This window comes from Stylophora pistillata, chromosome 10 (assembly GCF_964205215.1).
Source record: "Stylophora pistillata chromosome 10, jaStyPist1.2, whole genome shotgun sequence".
NCBI classification, from domain to species: Eukaryota; Metazoa; Cnidaria; class Anthozoa; order Scleractinia; family Pocilloporidae; genus Stylophora; species Stylophora pistillata.
Window position 1 is genome coordinate 928,014 of NC_142528.1, and position 20,995 is coordinate 949,008.

Below are 20,995 nucleotides of genomic sequence, written 5' to 3' on the forward strand. Positions count from 1 at the left end.
CCCCTCTTTTATACTCTGTTGACAAGTACTGTTCCCTCTCCGCTCTCCCTGCAAATCAAGTGATCTCCCAAAATCCTCCACCCCCCCACCCCCAGGTAATAAATAATGACTGGTTCCTCAAATGCCAGTCAGTCTGAGAAAGCAAACGGTTGGAAACGGTTGAAAAACGACTCAAAATACTTTTCAATTAGTTTAATTATTGATTTTTGGAATTTTCTTCAATTTACTATTAGATATTGTGAGTAATAAAAAAGGCGTCATAGGAAAAGTCGAATTTAAAAGTGTTTTCTACCATCTGTTTAATCCTTCTGTTTAATCCAAACTCGCAATTAGCCAATGGGAAGCCTTTTTAACCGTTTGGATGTCCTACTATGTAAGTGAAATTGAAATGAAGTTATGCTCATACATACTGACTGTTTGCTTTTCCTTCTTTCTCTACTTACCTGAATATTGACCACTGATATTTCCTCCATTTCCGTCTCTTCCTCCTGACCCCAATGGTGAGTTGTATCCTGCATTCCCTGTTGTGTTTATGGACGCATCACATCCTGGATGTTGTTCTGTAATACTTTTAATCCCTCCTCCACCTCCAGCTATGATCAAAGGCGTGTTGCTTCCTCTCACCACAAATGTACCTCCACCACCTCCGGCAGTTTTTGTGTTGGTATTCCCTCTTTTCCCTTTTTGACCAACAAGTATATGAATGATCTCATCTTTGGTAAAAATAAAGTTTCCAATCATCCTTGCCCCTCTTCCTCCGTTCTTGATGACACTGTCCTCGCCATACCCCCCTGAGGCTCCTATTGCTTCAATTCTGTATTGACCAGTGTGTGGAACAGTCCACAGTTGAATACCGCTGGAAACTGTAACTTGCCCGTCATGGTCCTGACCTGTGTAGTGACTACCGATTGAGTCTGGACCTTGAGGTCCACTCGCACCAAGGGTTGTAAACATAGCTGTAAATCCTGGGTAATAAAGACAATAATGCTATCAGTTATCGCACTAGTGACAAATTGTCAGAATTGTCTTTTATTATTGACAACATCGCCATGCTTGGGGGTGGGGCCAGGTTGATTGTGCAAAGCAAAGTAAAAAACTTAGGGAAATAGTTTTAATGGCAGTAAGATGTTCGACAGTTATCGTGGTAACAATTGTGTCAAGGTGAAAAACAGAAATAAGATGATTAATGCTTGACAGAAGGTAAACAAACCATGCAACCAGGCTATGAACGAATGCTTGCACCGTGGAATTACGAGTTAAAAACGAGGCCAAATGATATTTTTGCGCATCTCCTGTTTCTCTCTTACGGTAAAAACAAACAATGTTATTGCTGTTTTTTTTTCCTATTTCATTCAATTATGCTATTCAAGGAAAACTCATTAACTATCTCGTGAATTCCGCGTGAAATTGCACCTGAAAACCGATACCGCTTTGGGGTTCGTGGGATATCGGTTGTCGTGTGCAATTTAGCGGAATTCACGAGACAGTAATGCGTTTTCCTATGATATTAGTTGGTGTCTATAACACGAAAAGGAATATCATGTAGATGAGACCTTTTAAAGTCCCCTCAGATAATAAAATTATAAAAAAAGTCACCTGTGCAGATCGTTCCATTTCCTTGAAATCCATCTTTGCACGAGCAGTTGTAAGATCCAAAGGTATTGTTACATTCAGCATTCATATCACAGTCGAGTGTTCCATCAATACACTCGTCGGTATCTTGAAAACGAAAAAGAATAACATGTAAAAGAGAAACATTTTTGAAGCCCTCTCAGGTAACAAATGTGAAGGACACTGAATTTCAATATAATACAACTGTCACAAGTTTTGCCCCTTTTTTGTCAGTGAGCCCTGGAACCCACTCGGTCAGTTTAGTTTCTCAGGCCCGTTCTGTTCAGAGCTCGTGTGTTGCGTCTTTAGTTTCGGAAGAGTTTACTTTACTACCTCATTATTTGTCAGTTTATCACTCATCGCAGCACCATCCACGTAAGTTTTTATCTTTCTGTTATCTTATTGTTTTCCCTTATCGTACTTTCTGTCTTCTATTTCCGTTTCATCGTTTTCTGTATTTTATTTCCATGTAGTTTCACCATTCGACACCGAAGATAAATAAACACATTGATTTGCATAGTCTTCGTGTTTGGTTGAACACTGCGCTGAGAACGCGACAACAACTACTAACCTGTACAGTGTGTTCCATTTCCATGAAATCCATCTTTACACGTGCAGTTGTAAGATCCCAGGGTATTGTTACAATCAGCATTTACATCACAGTCGTGATTTCCGTGAGTACATTCGTCGGTATCTGAATCGACAGACAAGAATCAATATCATATGATACCTTATTTATATGTCAAATCTTACTTACACTTGAGTATGAAAAAATTTGCCACATGGGGACCTCCACGTTCTACCCCCAGCTTTACCTGCGAATGAGGACATTTTTTAAACCTGCATTTCCTGGATTGCTTCACGAATAATTGCACCACTTCTGCTCATTTGTACCAATGGACACCTCTCCCCTCCTCTCTCAGCGAATAAATGTAACTCAGTTTAAAAAGTCAATTGACTGCTCTCTCAAAAAGCCAACGTGACACCATAAGCCATGATAATATTTGTAGGAACTTGATCTAAGTCAATGGCGATATACCTGAACACGATCGTCCATTGCCAGTGCGTCCCTCCTTGCAAGTACAGAAATAGGAACCCACGGTGTTGGTACAATATGCATTGACGTCACAAATATTGTTTCCACTGATGCATTCATCGTGATCTAGTTGTTAAGTGAAACAAAAAAAAATCTCATATACATTTACCTTAGTAGAGAAATAATCTTATCTTGTACGGCTAAATTGACCATCACTGCCATAGAACATAACAGGATTCTATTGTTTCTAAACAAAATACATAATGCTTACCTTGAAAGTTAAATCAAAATGTGGTTTGGTCAACGTTTGCCTTTTTGTGCGTATTTTTGCCCTTTTGGGTATTTTTTTGGATACAGAACCAAAACTGCATAATGCTTTGTTTTAAGGGCTGGTGTGATTTTATATTTTCAAGCAACCAAGGACAAGAATAGACAATTCAGTTATACTTTACCTTCCAAATACATATCACAGTAAATCAGAACTGCCTTCCCAGTGCCAGATAGATCCAGCCAGTATTTGTTGCTTGCAATGGCTTTCCCTTCGCTTGCTTTTATTTCTTGGCATGAACGTGCCGGTAACTCCGGAATCGAACCCAAGGGAGCTGGTATGGGTAAAAGTTTCAAAAATGTTGTACAAATGGTGCACAAGTCAAAAAGGGAGAGTTAAAAGCTTGAGATACCTAGAGTGCGACCCATTTATTTCAATTTCTTCACTTAATTTTCTCCATTTGATCGTATTCAATCAAACGCTTTGTGAAGCACCCTTCTCTTGAGAGGCAGGACCTCCTCACTTTTTTCACTCTGTTTAGAGGTTTTAGTTGTTTTTGTTTTCATCTTCCCTGACCCTGAGCTTCCTGTGACATTTTAAATAAATAAACCTATCAATAATTGTTGGAAATATTTTACATATGCATCAAAGCTGTTTTGTGTAAGAAGTTAACTAAAAGTTAAACTACGAAGAAAAGGCAAAGAAGTAGATTATTTCATCATTATGATTAAGAGATGATACCGAAATTAATATCGCTGAGCGGGGGAGATTAAAAGACGCGGGCTGTTTACAGAGTCGAGAATATGTAAAAAGTATTGATGATTATTATTTAATTAATGTTCTTGGCCAAGTACTTACCTCTTCCGTTTAAGCGGCGAATATAAAACCAAGCTGGGTCTGAGCGGAAATTCTCAGGTCTTGCTTCCTTTGTGCGGTTGTTTAATTCACAGATCTGTTCTTTTCTGTTGAAATTATAACCTTGGCAAGTAATCTCCCTTTCACATAAAATATCACAGATATGAGGAGCTGCCACCGCCATTCTCTTGAAAACGAAACCTCTGAGAGCCATGCCATGAATGTTAATTTCTGTCCTGCATTGATCCTCAGCGATCACAAGGTTGGTGAACGAAACACAGACAAAAAAATAGCGAAATATCCACCGCATTTTTCCTGAAAAACGAAAATCATTGGTTGATCTGGGTATTACGACATCAATATACGAACTTTTATATTAAGACTGACTAAGAACAATGGATAGTTAGAGTAACAGGATCTCCCCCTGCCTCCCCTTCTCTAATCCTCTTTTTTAAAAGACATAACTAAAAAACAAACAAACAAACAAACAAACGAAAAATTTTTTTTCAATCAGCCTTCAAGATAAATTATGAAGAAAATTATTTCATTTTACTGGCAGTTCTGTTTCAGTAAAAAGAAATTTACATTCGAAATTTGTGAAATGGGGCGCAGGGAAAAGCACCGTGATTGGATATGGACAGAGTTTTGAGAAATTATGTGCTAGAATTTGGCAAATTTATGCTACTTTTAAAGGTCTGGAAAGTCAAACTTATGGCCAACTTGATTTGGGAAATATTAAAAACGTAAGAATTAATCATAAAAAGAAAACTTGTGGAGTTGGCGGTGCACTGAGTCTGTTTTTAACCCTATCAGGTTTTGGCGTTGTTTTAAAGGCCCACAGTTTCAAAGGCATCCCTCTTTTTTGGTTTGCAATGGCATTACTTCAAGACAGAGAATTAGTATTGAGTAAGATCACTGGGCGTTTAATTAATTTATTCCCATAAATGATTCAACCTACCTTAAAACAGAACAACAGAGTTTTGTAATAATAGTTAAAGTTTGGAATTGACAAAAAGTCCTTAGCATGTAACGGCTTCCAGTTTTCCTCTTAAAAGGTTTTATCGATGCCTAGGACGCCGAATTTATCGAGGCGGTATATTACGTCGATGGGTGTACTCCTTTCAGTGTTTCTGGCTTAGTAGTCTGGTAAACAGAGTGTGAGGGTGTTACCTATGAAGGGGTCTAACTAGCTAGTCTTCTCTAGTCGGTGTTTGGACGTAATCTAAACATCTTTAAGGCGAAACAACGTTTAAATAGTCAGTTTTCATATTTTAAACATTGCTTGGACAACGGCTTTTGTGAAAGCTGAAATAATCTGCTCAAAGGATATTGTGGGCTTCTGTATGTGTTAAATTGAGGACATGTTTTTCCTAAATAAACATGTTTCCAGCTGTTTGATTGATAACCTCAAGCGTTTTTCTCAATCAGACATTTTTCGTAATAATTACTCTCTACAAGATTGCCTTTTGTTATGAAAAATGTTTTTGTGGAGCGAAAAAAGCTAATTAATGCCCCCTGCGACCCATATTCTTTTTTAAAAACTAATGCACCCAACCTAACAAAGACTAGAGAATTGAATAGCGTGGAAGATAATCATCCCTACATGGTGTTTTTTTGCAAAGTGAATTCAATCCTACTGTCAGGGCTCAATTGAAGATCACGTTGGTAAATAATCCTTACTTAGTAGATAGAAAACGAACCATTTATGCGGGAAATTATACATGATCGTTTGTAACAACTGGCATGTGATCTCTTCAGTGGTGCCAAATTAAAACTATTGAACGCATGAGACTTGCTGCCATCACCCTCAGGCAAATGTCCATTGGTCCGTTTTAAACAAGGGATAAAATATATTTTGGAGTAGTTGCATTTTTTGTTCTGTTGTGTTTTCTTTTGTCTTTCTTGTGGTAAAATCAGTTTTTCACTTTGAGCAAAGACATAAAAAGCCAGAGCTATGCCTTGTCATACGTATCTTAACAAAAAAAATGGACACGAATTTAACAAAACTGGTAATGTTAGTAATTATTCACTAGATAAAACGAAACTTCGTCCTAGAGTTACTCTTCTACAAGTTACCTGAAAGGGCATCATTTTGAAATTTGTGTAATTTCCCTGCCAGGCGGTAACTTTTACTAAATTCTAGGTAAACTGACGTTTCCTTAAGAGCCATATTGCATTTGCGTTGTTCTGACATTGTTGACATCGTGATGTCAGTGCTGAGCCGACAGGGAAGTACACTTGAAAACTAAAACCCGCTGAGAGGTTACAAACGAAACAGATAGGCCTACTTTTAGAAACTATCTTAAAAGGAAGGTTTAAATTTATTCGCATCATATCTGTACAATACGTTTTCGTCTTTCTAATTGAGTTTTTGTCATTTACACCTTTTTTGCGTCGATTATAGAGGGTCTCAACGGGGATGATAGCTTTTACAGCTAACAGTTAACGTTTTTGCCAATTCATTATTACGGCTAACGCTTTCTTTCTCTCTGCTTCAGTTAACAGAAATGTTAAAAATTGATTTTAATCATTTTGAAAATTTATAATCCATTTCATTGTTCTAAAACAGGTTAACTCGCTCGCTTTTACCACAGATCAAAGTCAAGCAACAAAGGTAATTCCAGATCGTCCCTGCTGTTGGGTCGATATGGAGTATTTTCTGTTTTCCCACATTAGCCACAAGATAAGACAAATAACAATCTAAACTCTGACGCTTCCAAAATTACTTCTTTTAGGACTTCCGGTTAAAATTTGTAAATTTTCACGACTAACGGTTTAACACTATAAGCATACCTGGTGGAGTAAGGTGATCTGTCGTTTCTTGAACTTACTTGACGTGGCCCTCTGCCAATTTTTGAGGATCTCTTTTTAAGCGTAGTCCACCTACAGCCCGCTTAACTTGAAAATGTGTCTATGATGAACTTCCTGTTCATAATCAGCCACTCTGTGTTTGACACCCTAAGGGGTCGTCTGTTCGTCTGTAGTTTCGTTGGAGTCAATTACGTTTTCTGTTGAGACTATAGAGGATGAAAAAACCGAGCTAGCATATAATCATCCATTCCTGGCTTCGTATCGCGTCATAATAAACTGTTCTTAATTTCTCTAGGGTTCATGAATCTGAAGGGTGTTTTGACAGAGTATGTTTTAAATATCATGATTCTAGATCTTGTCTTGTAATTATTAATTGACAGTTAATCATCGTAGACCGTTGTCTTCGAGAAGCCTCCTTCGGAGAAAGTCAATAGTACTAAAAGACAAAATTGGAATCTAGCAAGAATTTTCATTTAAAGTGCTTTTAAACTTATTTAAGTGCTAAAAAATAGGAATGAAATGTTATATTACTATAAGCAAAGGAAATATTTCTTAAATTTTAATTGGATACATTTAACACCTCTTTCTTTAAGGTGACCTCAAGGGCAAACAACTTCTTCCGCACTGAATTTATAATTAATTGACTCGTGTGAATATCACCTAGCTTCTTTGGGGGCGGTACTTGCGTACGCCCTTTCTTCTCTGAATTTTCCGTTTATTCTGTTGTTATGTAACAGCCTTCTAAAGCTATTTTCTCTTGGTAATTTGAATTTAAAGGCAGAAAATTGAGCTACGTTATTGGTGGGAACATGGCAACGAGAAAAACACGAATAAATTAGTAGAATGAAAAGCGTTCCTTAATACCTGTGGGATTTAGACTGCCGGATTGAAAGATGAGCTTTTGTTCAAGAGTTTTACGGCTTTCCGTGCTACCAAAGTGCAAGGAAAGACCGCAGATTGCCATATTCAAATTATTTCGTTACCCCCACCGACGCAGCCCCAAACAGTTTCCTTAGAAACTATCAGCCTTTATTTTCTCTTGGGATAGCTTTCCAAGTATGATTCTAATTCTGCCAATAAGCTAATTATAATATGTTTTGGGTGATCTTAACCGCAAAAATATGAAGTTTTAGATAGGAAGTCATTTTGTAAAGCGTAAACAACTTGAAGGCGCATACTTAGTATGCAGGAACTGTTGCATTAAGGTGTCTATACGGCCAAGAGGGTTTTTCTAGTTTTGGTATGTATTTAAAGATGAAACAATTTTTAGTGTGATAGAAAAAATCCGAGCCCCAGATGGGACTTGAACCCACGACCCTCCGTAAACTAGTCGGATGCTCTAACCACTGAGCTACTGGAGACTCTATGGTGAGCAAGGGTCAACTTGTGGGCCTCGACTGGAACCGCATCGCGCGGCTACACAGCCAAGTATTGGTAAGCACCTGTGAAAACTCACTAACAGCATCACGCTGTCGCATTAAGGCATATCAAGATGCGGCCAACCTACCTCCAAAGTGAGCATGTATTTACCATATAAAAAAGTATTTCTAAATAAAAATTGGATTCTGTCGAGTCTTCGCCCTGAAATCAAGCTTTAAACTTCCCGCTTTGGCCACGCCCATTGAAGGTGACCGTGAGTCGAGGCAAAAAAGAGATTGGGTTCAGAATGGGTCGTGACGTCAAATCCCGCCAGCGGTTCAATTTCACTTTATTTTTCAGTAAGGTAAAGAGTTTTCGGCGACGTAAATATGCCCGATAGATGCGTTGTAAAAGTACTGCGTTTGTCAAGCACAGCAACAACACCACGCTCGAGACGTTCCTGGAGTGACGTCACTCATCACCAATCTTCCCTTACGCGGTCAACTTCATTGGGCGTGGCCGAAGCGGGAACTTTAAAGCTCGATTTTAGGGTGAAGAGGCGTCAGAATCAAAATTTTTTTTTTTGAGAATACCTTTTTACAGATCAAAGAGATACCAAAACAATAGAAACCCTGTTGGCCGTATAGACACTTAAACGTATTTTACTGGTTGAGATAAAGCGATGACGATGCAAGAAGATCGACAGCTCAGTAGTGTCAACTTCATTTCACCTTTAGTGTCGCCTTTATAAGCAGGTGAACAGCATTTTCAATCAGAATAGAATTGAATTGAATTGAGTTGAGTTGAGCCGAGTTGAGATCTGAGCTAGTCCCATTAGCAGTAACTTGTGATATACAAACCAAAGCCCCAGAAATAAAAAGGTATCCACTGAGTGTTAGAAAAAGCATCTAACAATAAAGTATGTATTGATTTAAATGAATTTATATTCAAGTAGTTATCAGTAGAGACCTGCCAGTTAGGGACTCATTGTAAGTGTTAGGCTAATCATTCCCATATAAAAAAATCATTATTCCTCTCTATTTATAGGTCACGTGTAAGTTTTATACTGTTTCTGGAATACTTGATCATAAATACTTTAATGTTTCATCAGTTTTCCTGTCCATAACAAGCATTTTAAGAACCTTGTAGTGCCAGTCATGCTCTAGTGTTTCCACAAATTCCAGCTACACTTGAGGGCACATGGTATTTTTTCCAACAGAAAATATAATTTCCTTTCATATTATTTATATTTTTTTTGATTTTTCAAGTTCTCTGGCTCCAAAATATACTATTAGCTCCTTGAAAGTTGAAAACAAAGACGGTATTGATTCATAAATTATGCAGCTAACATTGAGCTGCTTATCGTTGTATTTTTAGAACTATGAACAGGTTGGAAAACGGGGAAAAAAAAATGAAAACTGAAGCGAATTTTAACAAATGTTACTTGTGTTGTTTAAATATTGCTCAATTTTAAGCGACCGGCCGTACCGATAATTGTTCCACAGAAAAACCTTTGTACTTGTTATTTTGCTTCTGTTAGAAAAACATTTTTCTGATCCTGTAGTAACTCGTGAAAACAGCTTTCAAAGCCTTCTGTTTAATAATGAAGATATTTCGGCATATCACAAATTAAAGTGGTTTTTATTAGGCCCTGAATGAAATGAATTAAAGACATAGTAACAATGCTGGAATAGTGAAAATTACATATTCAAAGACTGAGGAAGATAAAAATTTAATAAGTTGTATTTTGAGGAACACGCACACCATTGCTTTTAAAATGTCATAAGACCGAAAACTCCAAAAAAATCTGTATTGTATTTAAGTATGGAAGTTCCGCTAAAACAATCCTCGAAAAAATGTCCTCTTCCTATTACTTTCCTTCTCGTGAAAGCGAGTCGCTCGTTTACGCAAAGAAGAGAATGTAAATTTTAAAGTCAAATTTTGCGCATTTGCCTCAGAACAGGAAGTATCTATGGATATTTTTTATTACTTTTCTCAATAATTGGTCTGTTTGGCGATAGGAAATGAATCATTTTATTGGTATGGCTAAAAAAACAAAAGAAAACAGACCTTAGCGAATAGTTATTATCAAAATACTGTTCCCTTAGGGGTAATAAGCTGAAGTAGGAGGAAATAATTCTTTGTTAGGGATCGAGCTTTAGCATAGATGCGAAAGCCGACTACGAGTATCGTATAATAAACTGCAGAGTGCTTATTTTGGCATTTTTAACCAAATGGCATAGCAAACATAGGGTCATCCACTAGATTAGCCTTTGCCATTTGGATGATCCTAACTAGCTACCTCTATTGCTAAATTTTTTCTCCTTATTCCTTTGCTGTACTGTGTTTAGTTGCTATGTAAATTTAACCTATATATCTTGTAAAACCGCGCTGAGTTAAATAAAATCATCATCATCATCAACATATAAGCTTGTTCGAAGGAAAATAATACCCAAGCTCTGGCTGTTGAAAGTATCTCACAAACATTAATGCTAAACCTCGCTTTTTCTAGTTTTAAAAATTAAGAGTAACTAATTGCAACTGAATAAGTCAATGAATTAAACATCAAGCCGACCAACTCCTGCAGCAAGGAAAACTATAAATAAATAAATAAAGAATAACGTTTGAACAAATCGACCAAACGCAAAATTACATCTGTAGCGCTGTTTAATTCACAATGGTGAGAATACATAAGACAAGCATTACACAGTTAGGCACTGGTATGATGAAATAAATTCAACCCCTTTTAGTTGCTTGAGTTTATTTTTATTTTTTAGTCCTTCCGTTTCTGTTGGAAATCGTTGGCCCATTTGCATTGCTATTTTCTGTTATTATTTCCAAGAGGATTTGTTGTCTACGGTTTTGCGCACAGTTTTGTTTTAATCTTCACACATAGTACAAATTGCTTATAAATCAAACCTGAAGTTGGGTCCTCATCACTCTGTAAGGACCCTCTGTGAAGTATGGTACTGTTTTGATGGTGTTGGAAAATTTTCAGTCGATCGTAAATCTCAGGGCAAATTGTAGACAAACTACTAAAAAGTCGTAGACATGATCCCCTACAGTTTGGGTTTCTGGGGAGCCAATCAGGGATGTATATTACACTTTTCCCTCTCTTAAATTCTAGTGGTCGATGGTGGCCGATCTTTGAAGTTAAATATAAACTTCCATTTTGACTTTCGATGACGTCAGTGAGAATCATTAGCTACGGTCGTGGGATCCAAGCACGTTACTTCGAGAGAACCTAAAATGGTGCGGAAACACTGAATACCTTATTCCTGCAAAAATTATTTGGGACAAAAAAATAAAGCCTTTGCAATTTGACATGCTTTCCAGGACAAAATCTGCACTCCCCCATCCCATCCTGCTTGCCAGCTCTAGCGCCCTTTTGAAAACTAACAATTACAATGGAATTTTGTTGGGACACGCCGCCAAGTCCTAACACCCCACCATCTGTTATACTCAGGGCTCTGAAAAAAAGGAAAACAACAAGAACAACAACAGACAACTCTCAAGAACTAAGAACTAATTTATTGATTTTAACAAACTGTAGTTTGCAACATGTTACCATTATTAAGATTATGAGCAAGTATCAGTTTGTCAACACTAAAAATTACGGCTCCTATAAAGCGTACTTTTTAAGTTTAAATGCACTGAGAGGCTAAGAACGTTTCCAAGATATTTAATTTCGAGTTGTTATCAAGCATAGACGTTCTTTCTATATGCTAATTACAGGGTTATTCTGGAAATTGACAGAAATATAACAATCTAATAGGTAAATAAAGTTTTGCGTAAACTTGAACGTGCCATTACCTTGACATGTATAACCGCTCTTTTACCCTGAATGATGGAGTTAGAAACAGAACCGAAATGACTAAGTCTCATTTTCAAACTGTCAGGCCTTCACTCCACCACTCCCCCGTATAAAAATTGGGAAAAAAAAAAACACCAAACACTTCTACAAGTTGGTATCTATCCCTGGCCAGTGTTCCATTTTCCCAGGATACTGCTAGAGGTGAAGCCGAACACTCTTCAATTGACTGAAAATCGTGAAACCAAAACAAAAATATTCACAAACGGCGGACTCTGCTGATAGTAAGCGGAGGACACCATGCTAATCGAAAAATGAAATGATAGTTTCGGGGAAAATTTTCAACTGACGCCAATGACACCAAAAGTTAGCGGGAACATAAAAAGTCGGCTCGAACGGTGGAAAAACAAAGACATGGGGTCTCACTGGCCGTTTGAAATCTGTAAATCGATCTTTGGTTTGAGCTGATAAAAAAAAGCAAAAAACAAAAAAGACAAAGAGTTGCATGATGAACCATCACTGTCAATTGAAAAGCATTCTTAGATATTTAATGATTGAAATATGCGAGAATGTAAGGAACTGTCTCCACGATAGTTTCCTCATAAAATACCTACTAGTCCTAATTTCTCGCAAGTTATCAATAGGTGATATTTTTTAGCCAAAGTCTAATAATCCAGGAAGCTGTATTTACGTTAAGCTGGCCTACAAGCAAAACAAATTTGTGGCTAAAATGGCCCTAGCTGTAAGAAACAAAACCAAAATGATAACAGAGCAGGATCTTTACGTACTTTTTTATAAACCATATTTTGTTCAGTTGCTCTTAACATGCCGTCCGGTGGAATATATTTTTAACAGAACACAAACACAAATAGTCAATTAAACTTCTAGTTCCGGTACCGACCACTATACAGGTCTGTGAGCCGTCTTTTACAATCGGACTGGGAGCTCTTTTAGTCAAAATCTACTAAAACTGATAAATAACGTGTAAAAGTTCATTAGATGAGCGAGTCAGTATTCGTTTACTTCACTTAATGACATAGCATTGAAAAAGCCCCTCTCTCCTTTAGAATTACACAATATTTTATTCGCGGTCTTACTTCACTCTTTTTTAGTGCAATAAGATCGAATCAGAGATAAGCTTTATCAGTAAAATCACACAGCTCTTAAGGTCCTATGACATTCAGACAAGTTACAACAGGTACTAAACATGACGGGGCGTATTCAAATAAACACAGCCTAGGACTGTGCACCTCCACCCCTTTTCTGGCGGTTGTTTTGTCTTTTGTAACCTTGGCCTTATTACATAGATTGGGGCTCTGTTCTCTCGGCCCCACTCTTCCACAATTCTCTGGATCCTTTCCCGCTTAGGTGTTACCAAAAGCTTTAAAAAGTTAAGTCGGTTTCTGAATCTCTATGAACGTTAAGCGCTAAACTACCATGTACATCATGCTGTAATTTCACTCAAATATCTGCACTCTATCTGGTGTTGTTCCAAGTTTGCTTTGTCGTCCCTTGAGTTAGGAGAAACCGCTTTCCGTTTGTAACGGGTTCTTGCTTTGAACTTCGAAACTGTATCATCAGATAAACAGCTTTGTCCATAGCTACTAAATTATTTTGATAGTTTTGTAAAGCGTGAGATGTATAAAATACGCTCTAAACCTCGCTAAACAGATGGAAATTTAAAAACGCTTGTAATAACTACATCAGTGATTGTGTTCACTGACCTAAAGAGATGAACACAGACCATCTGTGCTGTAAAAACACTCAAACACAACGTCTGATGAACTGCTCCGGAAAGAGTCAGGCAAAGAATGAAGCAGGCCGGGGTCAAATTATTTATGTCGGAGAACGTCCCAAATAAGTCTACACTTACGAATACTGTTTCTATAAACTCTGAACTAAAGGAAAAAACTGACTTAAGTACCACAGATTGCTTTGGTAAAACTACACCTTAAACCTCTGACCAACAAAAGTCTAAAGAATGACCAAATGATTGTTTGACCAGCCTTTAAAACAGAATTACCAACACGCGTCAACAATGTGCAGGCGTGTTCACTTCATTGGATGAATGTGATGTTTACCCGACCATGATCATCGCCATTATAACAACATTCATTTTGCTGATTTGTTCCATTGTTGAAAGATCCACCCCCTCCCCCACAAGAAAACTCTGCATTAGCCCCGCCACTCCCCCCAGAGTAGCCTCCCCCGCCGCCAGCTCCCTTGTTGTCTCCAAGTAGACCACCGCCACCTCCGAACCCACCCCGGCCAACTCCACCCACTCCCCTCTGAAGATATCCTTTACCTCCTTTACCTCCACCAACTCCAGGTGTCGTTGCATCTTGTCCATCACTGAAGAAGCCGCCGCCACCACCGCCTGCCAAAATAAAAACGTGATCAGTGATTTCTTATAAAGACTATAAATATCATATTTTTTATCATTAACTTAACCCTTTACACCGTAACATTGGTCAACATATTCTTGATTAAGTTGGTGATCATTTTCTTTATTCTCGTAACCTCAATGTGTAACTTCGGGGTGATATTGCAAGGAGAAATCAGGGCCCAGTCATTATTTTTCACCTAAAAGAGTCGGGAGGGAGGGGGGCTGGAGGATTTTGGTTGTGTCATGATATAATTTCCCTGATCCGCCCCTCTAAGGTTCAGTAACATTCTTATTGTTCCCCCCCCCCCCACCCCTCTTTTATACTCTGTTGACAAGGACTGTTCCCTCTCCCTGAAAATCATGTGATCTCCCAAAATCCTCCACCCCCCACCCCCAGGTAATAAATAATGACTGGTTCCTCAAATGCTAGTCAGTCTGAGGAGGTAAAGGGTTAAAAGCGGTTGAACAACGACTCACAATATTTTTCAATTAATTTGATTATTGATTTTTGGAATTTTCTTCAAAATACTATTGGATATTTTGAGTAATAGTAAAGGTTTGTATGGTCAAGTCAGTTTTAAAAGTGCGTTTTACCATCTGTCTAGTCGTTCTGTTTAGTTGTTCTGTTTAATCCAAACTCGCAATTAGCCAATGGGAAGCCTTTTTAACCATTCGGATGTCATACTATGTAAGAGAAGATGAAATGAAGTTATGCTTATATACATACTGACTGTTTGCTCTTAATTGAAAATACAGATTGATTTTCCTTCTTTCCCTTCTTACCTGAATATTGACCACTGATATTCCCTCCATTTCCGTCTGTTCCTCCTGACTCCAATGGCGAGTTGTATCCTGCATTCCCTGTTGTGTTCATGGACGCATCACATCCTGGATGTTGTTCTGTCATTTTTTTAATCCCTCCTCCACCTCCAGCTATGATCAAAGGCGTGTTGCTTCCTCTCACCACAAATGTACCTCCACCACCTCCGGCAGTTTTTGGGTTGGCATTCCCTCTTTTCCCTTTTTGACCAACAAGTATACGAATGATATCATCTTTGGTAAAAATAAAGTTTCCAATCATCTTTGCCCCTCTTCCTCCGTTCTTGATGACACTGTCCTCGCCGTACCCCCCTGAGGCTCCTATTGCTTCAATTCTGTATTGACCAGTGTGTGGCACAGTCCACAGTTGAATACCGCTGGACAATGTAACTTGTCCGTCATGGTACTGACCTGAGTAGGTATTACCGATTGAGTCTGGACCCTGATGTCCACTCGCACCAAGGGTTGTAAACACAGCTGTAAATCCTGCGTAATAGACACAATAATACTATCAGTTATCGCACTAGTGAGAAATTGTCAGAATTGTCCTTTACTATTGCCAATATCGCCGTGCTTAGGGGTGGGGCCAGGTTCACAGTGCAAAGCAAAGGAAAAACACTTTGGGAAATAGTTTTAATGGCAGAAAGATGTTCGACAGTTATCCGTGATAACATCTGGGTAAACGTCAAAGACAGAAATAAGATGAAAAATCCTTGACAGAAGATAAACAAACTATGCGACCAGGTTATTAATGAATACTTATAAAAAGAAAAACAAAAACAAGCAGCGAAGGAACTTTTCTCGATTTTTATCCATCTTTTTCGCGCTCGTAAAAAATTTTTTTCTTGCAGTATTTCCCGCCGCGCAAATTGATAATTTTCATTCAACAGAAGCTAGACGGGAATTTTCTCACTTTCGTCCGCCATGTTTTTCCTTTCTTCTCACGTCGTGCCATCAAACTATTTACCCTGATGGGAATAGAATTCCATACTAATTGTCTTATTCGTCTGCTTCTGTTTCCGCCTTCGATATTCAAATTTTGGCTTGGTAATTACCGATCAAGATAAAAAACCGAAGTCTTCAGACTTCATCATAGAAAAATGGCTTAAGTCCATATGAGAAATATCGAGATCTCGGTGGCAATATCCGATATCTCAATATTCGTTAATTTTTGTAAGATCCCAGGATATTCTTACACTCAGTATTCACATCATAGTTGTGCATTCTGTTAGCACATTCGTGCCTCGAAAATGAGTCACACATTCGTCACATTACTGACTACAATAAACAGATTTCCTTACCTTCATCACAATCATGGCCTTCAAATCCAGATTTAGGAACACACAAACACTGATAATCTCTGTCTGTAAACCCAGCTTGGCATGTTGCGTTATTCTTGCAGGGATTTTTCGCGCAAGCATTCTTAACGAGAAAAAGAAGAGGGCCAGTAACTCAGCAAGCTTGAAGAGTCCAGCGCGCGCGCCTGTTCGTGTTTATACGTTCTGCATACTATTCAGTTCTATCAGATCTTCGTGTCTGCCCTCGCAGGTACTCTCATTTTTCATCATGTACCTGAGTTCTACGCACTCTTCTTGGTTACTGACGCAAATGTTTGCGTTGAACACATCTTTTAGCGTTTCACGCGTGGCGCTGCTCGCGCGTGAGAGGAAAATTTGCGCGGTTTGTTACAAAGTATCAGAACAGCCATAGAGGTAGCCATTAAGAGTTAGAAAATGTGAGCCTCCAGCATTCCCTTATTTGAAATTTCCTTAAAGAACGCGCAATGGTCAGACGCTTAATTTTTGCTCTTGGAAAGGTAATTTAGATGGGTGACAGAGGCTGAGGGATTCACTGTCTCGTGAAAAACCTTCAATGAGCAAAAGTTTTCGAACTCTTAACTTACACACTTCATTCTTACGTCAGCTCCGCGATAGGTATGGTTTTTGCTCTCTACAAGTTCCTTATCGTGTTCAGCAGTAGAGTTATTCAGGTCACAGGTGTAAGTATTAGACTCCTTTTTTAACTCATGGAAGTTATAACTGACGCAGTTGGGTTCCAGGTAGCATTGTAACATGCAGATATCTTCGTCAAATACTTCAACAGTGCGAACCGTGTGATTCTCCAGCCGGTAGCCAGGTTTAGGAAAACTGGTAAACTCCAAATTGCGACAATTACCTGGAAAACGATAACGTTGAGTTAAAAAAAGTTGCTTTTTAACGCTGAGCACTTTAATGGAAATTGGTATTGTGGAACAGTGTGACTGATGATGAGTTATTAGGAACCTTAAGCAAACCACAACGGCGACGGCACCGAGGACTTGGAAAAACAAAAGATCTAATTGGCAGAACAACAGCTCAGCACGTGCGTTTAGATATTGCTTTAGTTTAGGTTTGGTTTTTGACCTTTGGATTACCACCAATCTATGTCAATCTCTCCACTAGCTGATTACTGAAATTTTTAACTCAACGTTCGCTTTGGTCAGCTATCCTTATCGATCGATAAGTGCCGAAGTTCAAGAACTACTGATATTGACATGTACATCGACTCGTGTTTATCACCTTATAATCGTCGTCATGCCGAGAATGTTAATTAGTTCGTTTAGAAAGTTTTCCCGGAGTTTATGTTTGGCATTAATTCAAAGCTGAAAGCATGGAAAGGAATGTGTTGTTAGTGATGTCGCGTGAGTTCAGATTTTGAGCTCACTGCGTGTCAGTGATGCTGACGGTTTTATCAACTTTATGAAATGCTAGGAAGGTCAATGACTTTTTTACTAACTTCTTTTAACGCCAGGTTCGAGGTTTTTACCTACAAAAAATAAAGTTTCCATCCATAGTATGCATTTAAATTAACAGGTGGGAAACGCTGAAAGTTAGCCTCGAGCTTGCACATTATAAGGGCGTAATTGAGTTCAATAGGAACAACAAACCCTAAAAATGTCAAAATATGGTCGAATGAAAAAGAGATCTGATGAAATGAAACATGCTTTCTAAGTTCTGACACCGAAGTAGCAACTGACATTAGAACTTTGAAAAAATATGGAAAATAGGATAACGAGTACTGACGTCACTGTTTTCGAAGAGTTAATTACTTTTCCTAAAAATTTCCTTTTCGTTTACGCCAAAGGGTAAAGTTGGCATTTTCACACTATCCTCTTCAACTTCTGTTTACCAAAATTTAATTATTTGATGGATCACTAAAATATCCTGATCCGTGTTGATGGCAGGCTGAGCTGTAACAACAAGTTTGCTTTTTTGTCAAATTTACTCACTAAGTGAAAACGCGGACTCAAAGTTAAGTGTTGATTGTGGAGTTCGCAGCCTAAAAAGCATGTCTGCATCAATTAATGATTAATTCCTTTTCAAAAACTCATCCTCAGTGGTGAATATGTCCATGGTTTTCCATCAAACAGAATTTTCACCAAGCTTTCTTTCCTTCCTCAAGAAACTATTTGGAACTTATGTTGTAAATCATATCGCATGACGCCATAGTCTTTTCTGATTATCATAAAACTTGTCCACTCTAATACTAATACCGACAAATATTCCTGTTACCAGCTTAAACTAGGTAAACTGAACAATAATCGTTTTTGATAAATCTAGAGTCCACATGTTTAAAGATTTTTGCCTACAAAACCATCAACTTGTGTTCTGGAGTATAAATCAAATATATTTTATTTCCATCTAAGTTGAAAATCAATATTTGTGAACATATGAAAATCCTATATGTGAAGATCATATTTAAGTTCCAAACAAATGATGAGATATTTTAAGATGAACAAGATGTTCCGACACAACTGCTTAAAAATTTTCGATCTTACCTTGGAATACAAAGGCGGTCATTCGTTTAATTTGTTGCGAGTTTGGGGAAATATCTTCATTATCACACAATCGTACTGGGCCGCGCACTATAAAACACCTAAGGGACTCATTGACTATTTTGTCATGAGTCTCCGATATGATCACACAAAACTCTTAATCAACAAACTTTTTTGTCGAAAATCACCTTTTTAGGTTGAGTGAAGTGAAAGTGTCCCTCTAGCTAAATTGAAAAATTCTTTCTGTGGTAGGCTAAGATCTTTAATGACCAATTCCTTTCATCTACCAGCTCACAAAAATACACAAAGTCCTCGATCTGTGCTTTATCAGCCTTTAGATCAACTTAACGTTAAATTGCGCCAAGCAGCCGGACTTTCTTACATTAGATAACGAAACGTACGTTATTTCTCTTTTTGTGATGAATAAAAAGACTAAATTGCGTCGCTTGACGATTTTCGCTGCTGTGTAAATTTTTAATTTGGTCCTGCCGAACCATTTCAGTTGGGCTCAAGTAAACCTCTCAAAAATTTTTCAGTGAGAAGACAGTCTGCCAGAAGTCATCGCATTTATTATGCGGGATCGATAAGTCGAAATTAAAACTCGGTTCACGGACATCTTCGTAGAGTCAGTTTTTTCCTTCTACTGTTGGCTACTCCAAACATCATGTTCGCAAAAACTTTTGTGTTTGTACTCGCTTCATTTTCAAAAAGTGTGTTGCAAAATGACTTTCAAGACTTGGTTACGTCGAAAAAGGAAATTAAAAAGTAACTTGATGTTTAGTAAACTCGAAAGACTTCCTAGACTGATCTGATAAGACATATATAACGATAGGAAAATCTCACCTTGTCCTTTTGGTATCAGGGAAGCCAAAACGGCGAAAACGAAGCGGTAGAATACACAGAGCATGTTCTCAGAAATAACGCTCGTTATAATTCTAGCGAACAGCTATCAGTGTGAGTTTTTTCAACTTTGCACACGAGACAGCTGAAGTTTAATTTTTGTTCAAATACACCACCTCCTGTTTAATTATGAAGTGCTCATTCGTTGTCACAAGTTAATTAGTTTCTTTGGGAACTAGTTGGTTGTTGAAACTCGATCGTACTTCTGCAGTGTATATTAATGACCTTCGACTGATTTCAATTAACGAAGGAAGAAAATACATGTATTTTTTTTATATTCTGGCTCCATCATGTCCGTCCGAGAGCAAAATATGAGGCAATTAATAACACTTTTTACCATCTATTTACACACTCCTCGTCCGCCCTCACTTGAGCGTAAAATTAAGATGACCGTTTTTACCAAAATACGTCGATGTTCCGAGTTTTTGGCGTTGTTTCTAGCGAGGAAATTATCAGAGATATTCTTGATTGTTTGGTGAGGCCAAATTTTCAATGATGTGGGTTAGTGTCATTCGTACATCAGGGCGTGACTAACGCCCCCCCCCCCCTCCCCCCTCACCATTCACCTCAGCACCCTTTCAGCTTCCGTTTCTGAATAATAAGAGAGTGAAGGAAGTACAAGATGATTCACATGCTATCACTCGTTATCAGCAGATAAAAAAAACCGGACAAATTGAATATAAATAGAGAAATTGAATATTAATTTTGTTATATGAAATGACCCGTTCAGGCTTTTCTTTACATCTTCATTCAGAACTTTTCAATGAAAATGAAAATCTTTTATTGCGAAAGAGTTATCACTTCTTTTCCGCTGGAAGTTGTCTCCACTGACTACTGACTCGCTTCGGCTGTGCTCAAACTGTGCATGCAAACCAACAACCCTAAGGCTTGCTTTAGCTCATGGAAATGTACAAAGAAAAAAGGTTCGAGGATGCAGGATCCAAATCTTTGGGAAAAATCTGGCGCTCTTTCAAATTTTCACAACAAAAGGCCCTGGCCTTTGGTAATCGTTTTCACCTCCGTTAATTTGTAAGAACTCTCATAAAAGACCTACTAAACGATAGATAACTGTGCTAATCCTTAGCTTGAAATCAACTTTAAATCAAATCTAGTTTATAAACTAGTAGCTGCGTCTGTCGATATAAGAGAACAAAAACTGACTACCTTCAATTCGAAAACCACTTAAACTGTTGCGCAAACGCGTGTCTCTTCTCGAACATTATTTTGCTGGTTACAATGCAGTAATGAATACGTGCGACAAAGTTTCGAAATAAACTTCCAAGAGTTACGTGTCTGAACTCAGCTAAAGCAAATTATCGTTAAGT

The 20,995-nt window shown here is 38.1% G+C and overlaps 2 protein-coding genes across 3 annotated transcripts in view; both read right to left on the reverse strand.

Annotated features, from left to right (window-relative positions):
• LOC148721231 (uncharacterized) overlaps nucleotides 1–6,782 on the reverse strand; it is a 92,200-nt gene extending 85,418 nt beyond the window's left edge. Inside the window, exons 1-7 of one of the 2 annotated variants that reach the window (XM_088734744.1) lie at nucleotides 6,564–6,782; nucleotides 3,774–4,085; nucleotides 3,100–3,249; nucleotides 2,651–2,773; nucleotides 2,183–2,305; nucleotides 1,597–1,719; nucleotides 444–965 (exon numbers count right to left, since the gene is read on the reverse strand). In XM_088734744.1, the coding sequence (XP_088590870.1) occupies nucleotides 444–965; nucleotides 1,597–1,719; nucleotides 2,183–2,305; nucleotides 2,651–2,773; nucleotides 3,100–3,249; nucleotides 3,774–4,080 (1,348 nt within the window). In that variant the 5' untranslated portion in view covers nucleotides 4,081–4,085; nucleotides 6,564–6,782. The remainder of the gene's footprint in view (nucleotides 1–443; nucleotides 966–1,596; nucleotides 1,720–2,182; nucleotides 2,306–2,650; nucleotides 2,774–3,099; nucleotides 3,250–3,773; nucleotides 4,086–6,563) is intronic. The other variant, XM_088734739.1, reaches the window with a different exon arrangement.
• Nucleotides 6,783–11,453: 4,671 nt separating this feature from the next.
• On the reverse strand, nucleotides 11,454–19,744 carry LOC148721241 (uncharacterized). Its single transcript, XM_088734772.1, has 5 exons — nucleotides 19,614–19,744; nucleotides 16,875–17,131; nucleotides 16,258–16,378; nucleotides 14,921–15,442; nucleotides 11,454–14,128 (listed from the first exon to the last, which is right to left on the reverse strand). Exons 1-5 carry the CDS (start codon nucleotides 19,675–19,677, stop codon nucleotides 13,809–13,811), a joined length of 1,284 nt encoding a protein of 427 aa, XP_088590898.1. The 5' UTR covers nucleotides 19,678–19,744; the 3' UTR covers nucleotides 11,454–13,808.
• Between the last annotated feature and the right edge of the window lie 1,251 nt (nucleotides 19,745–20,995).

Excerpts from the sequence above, each read along its gene's own strand:
- LOC148721241 (XM_088734772.1), bottom strand. The coding sequence starts at position 19,677 with ATGCTCTGTGTATTCTACCGCTTCGTTTTCGCCGTTTTGGCTTCCCTG. Across the intron at positions 17,132-19,613 it reads CCTGATACCAAAAGGACAAG|GTAATTGTCGCAATTTGGAG; the intron begins GTGAGATTTTCC and ends ATCGTTTTCCAG. Across the intron at positions 14,129-14,920 it reads TATCAGTGGTCAATATTCAG|GCGGTGGTGGCGGCGGCTTC; the intron begins GTAAGAAGGGAA and ends TTATTTTGGCAG.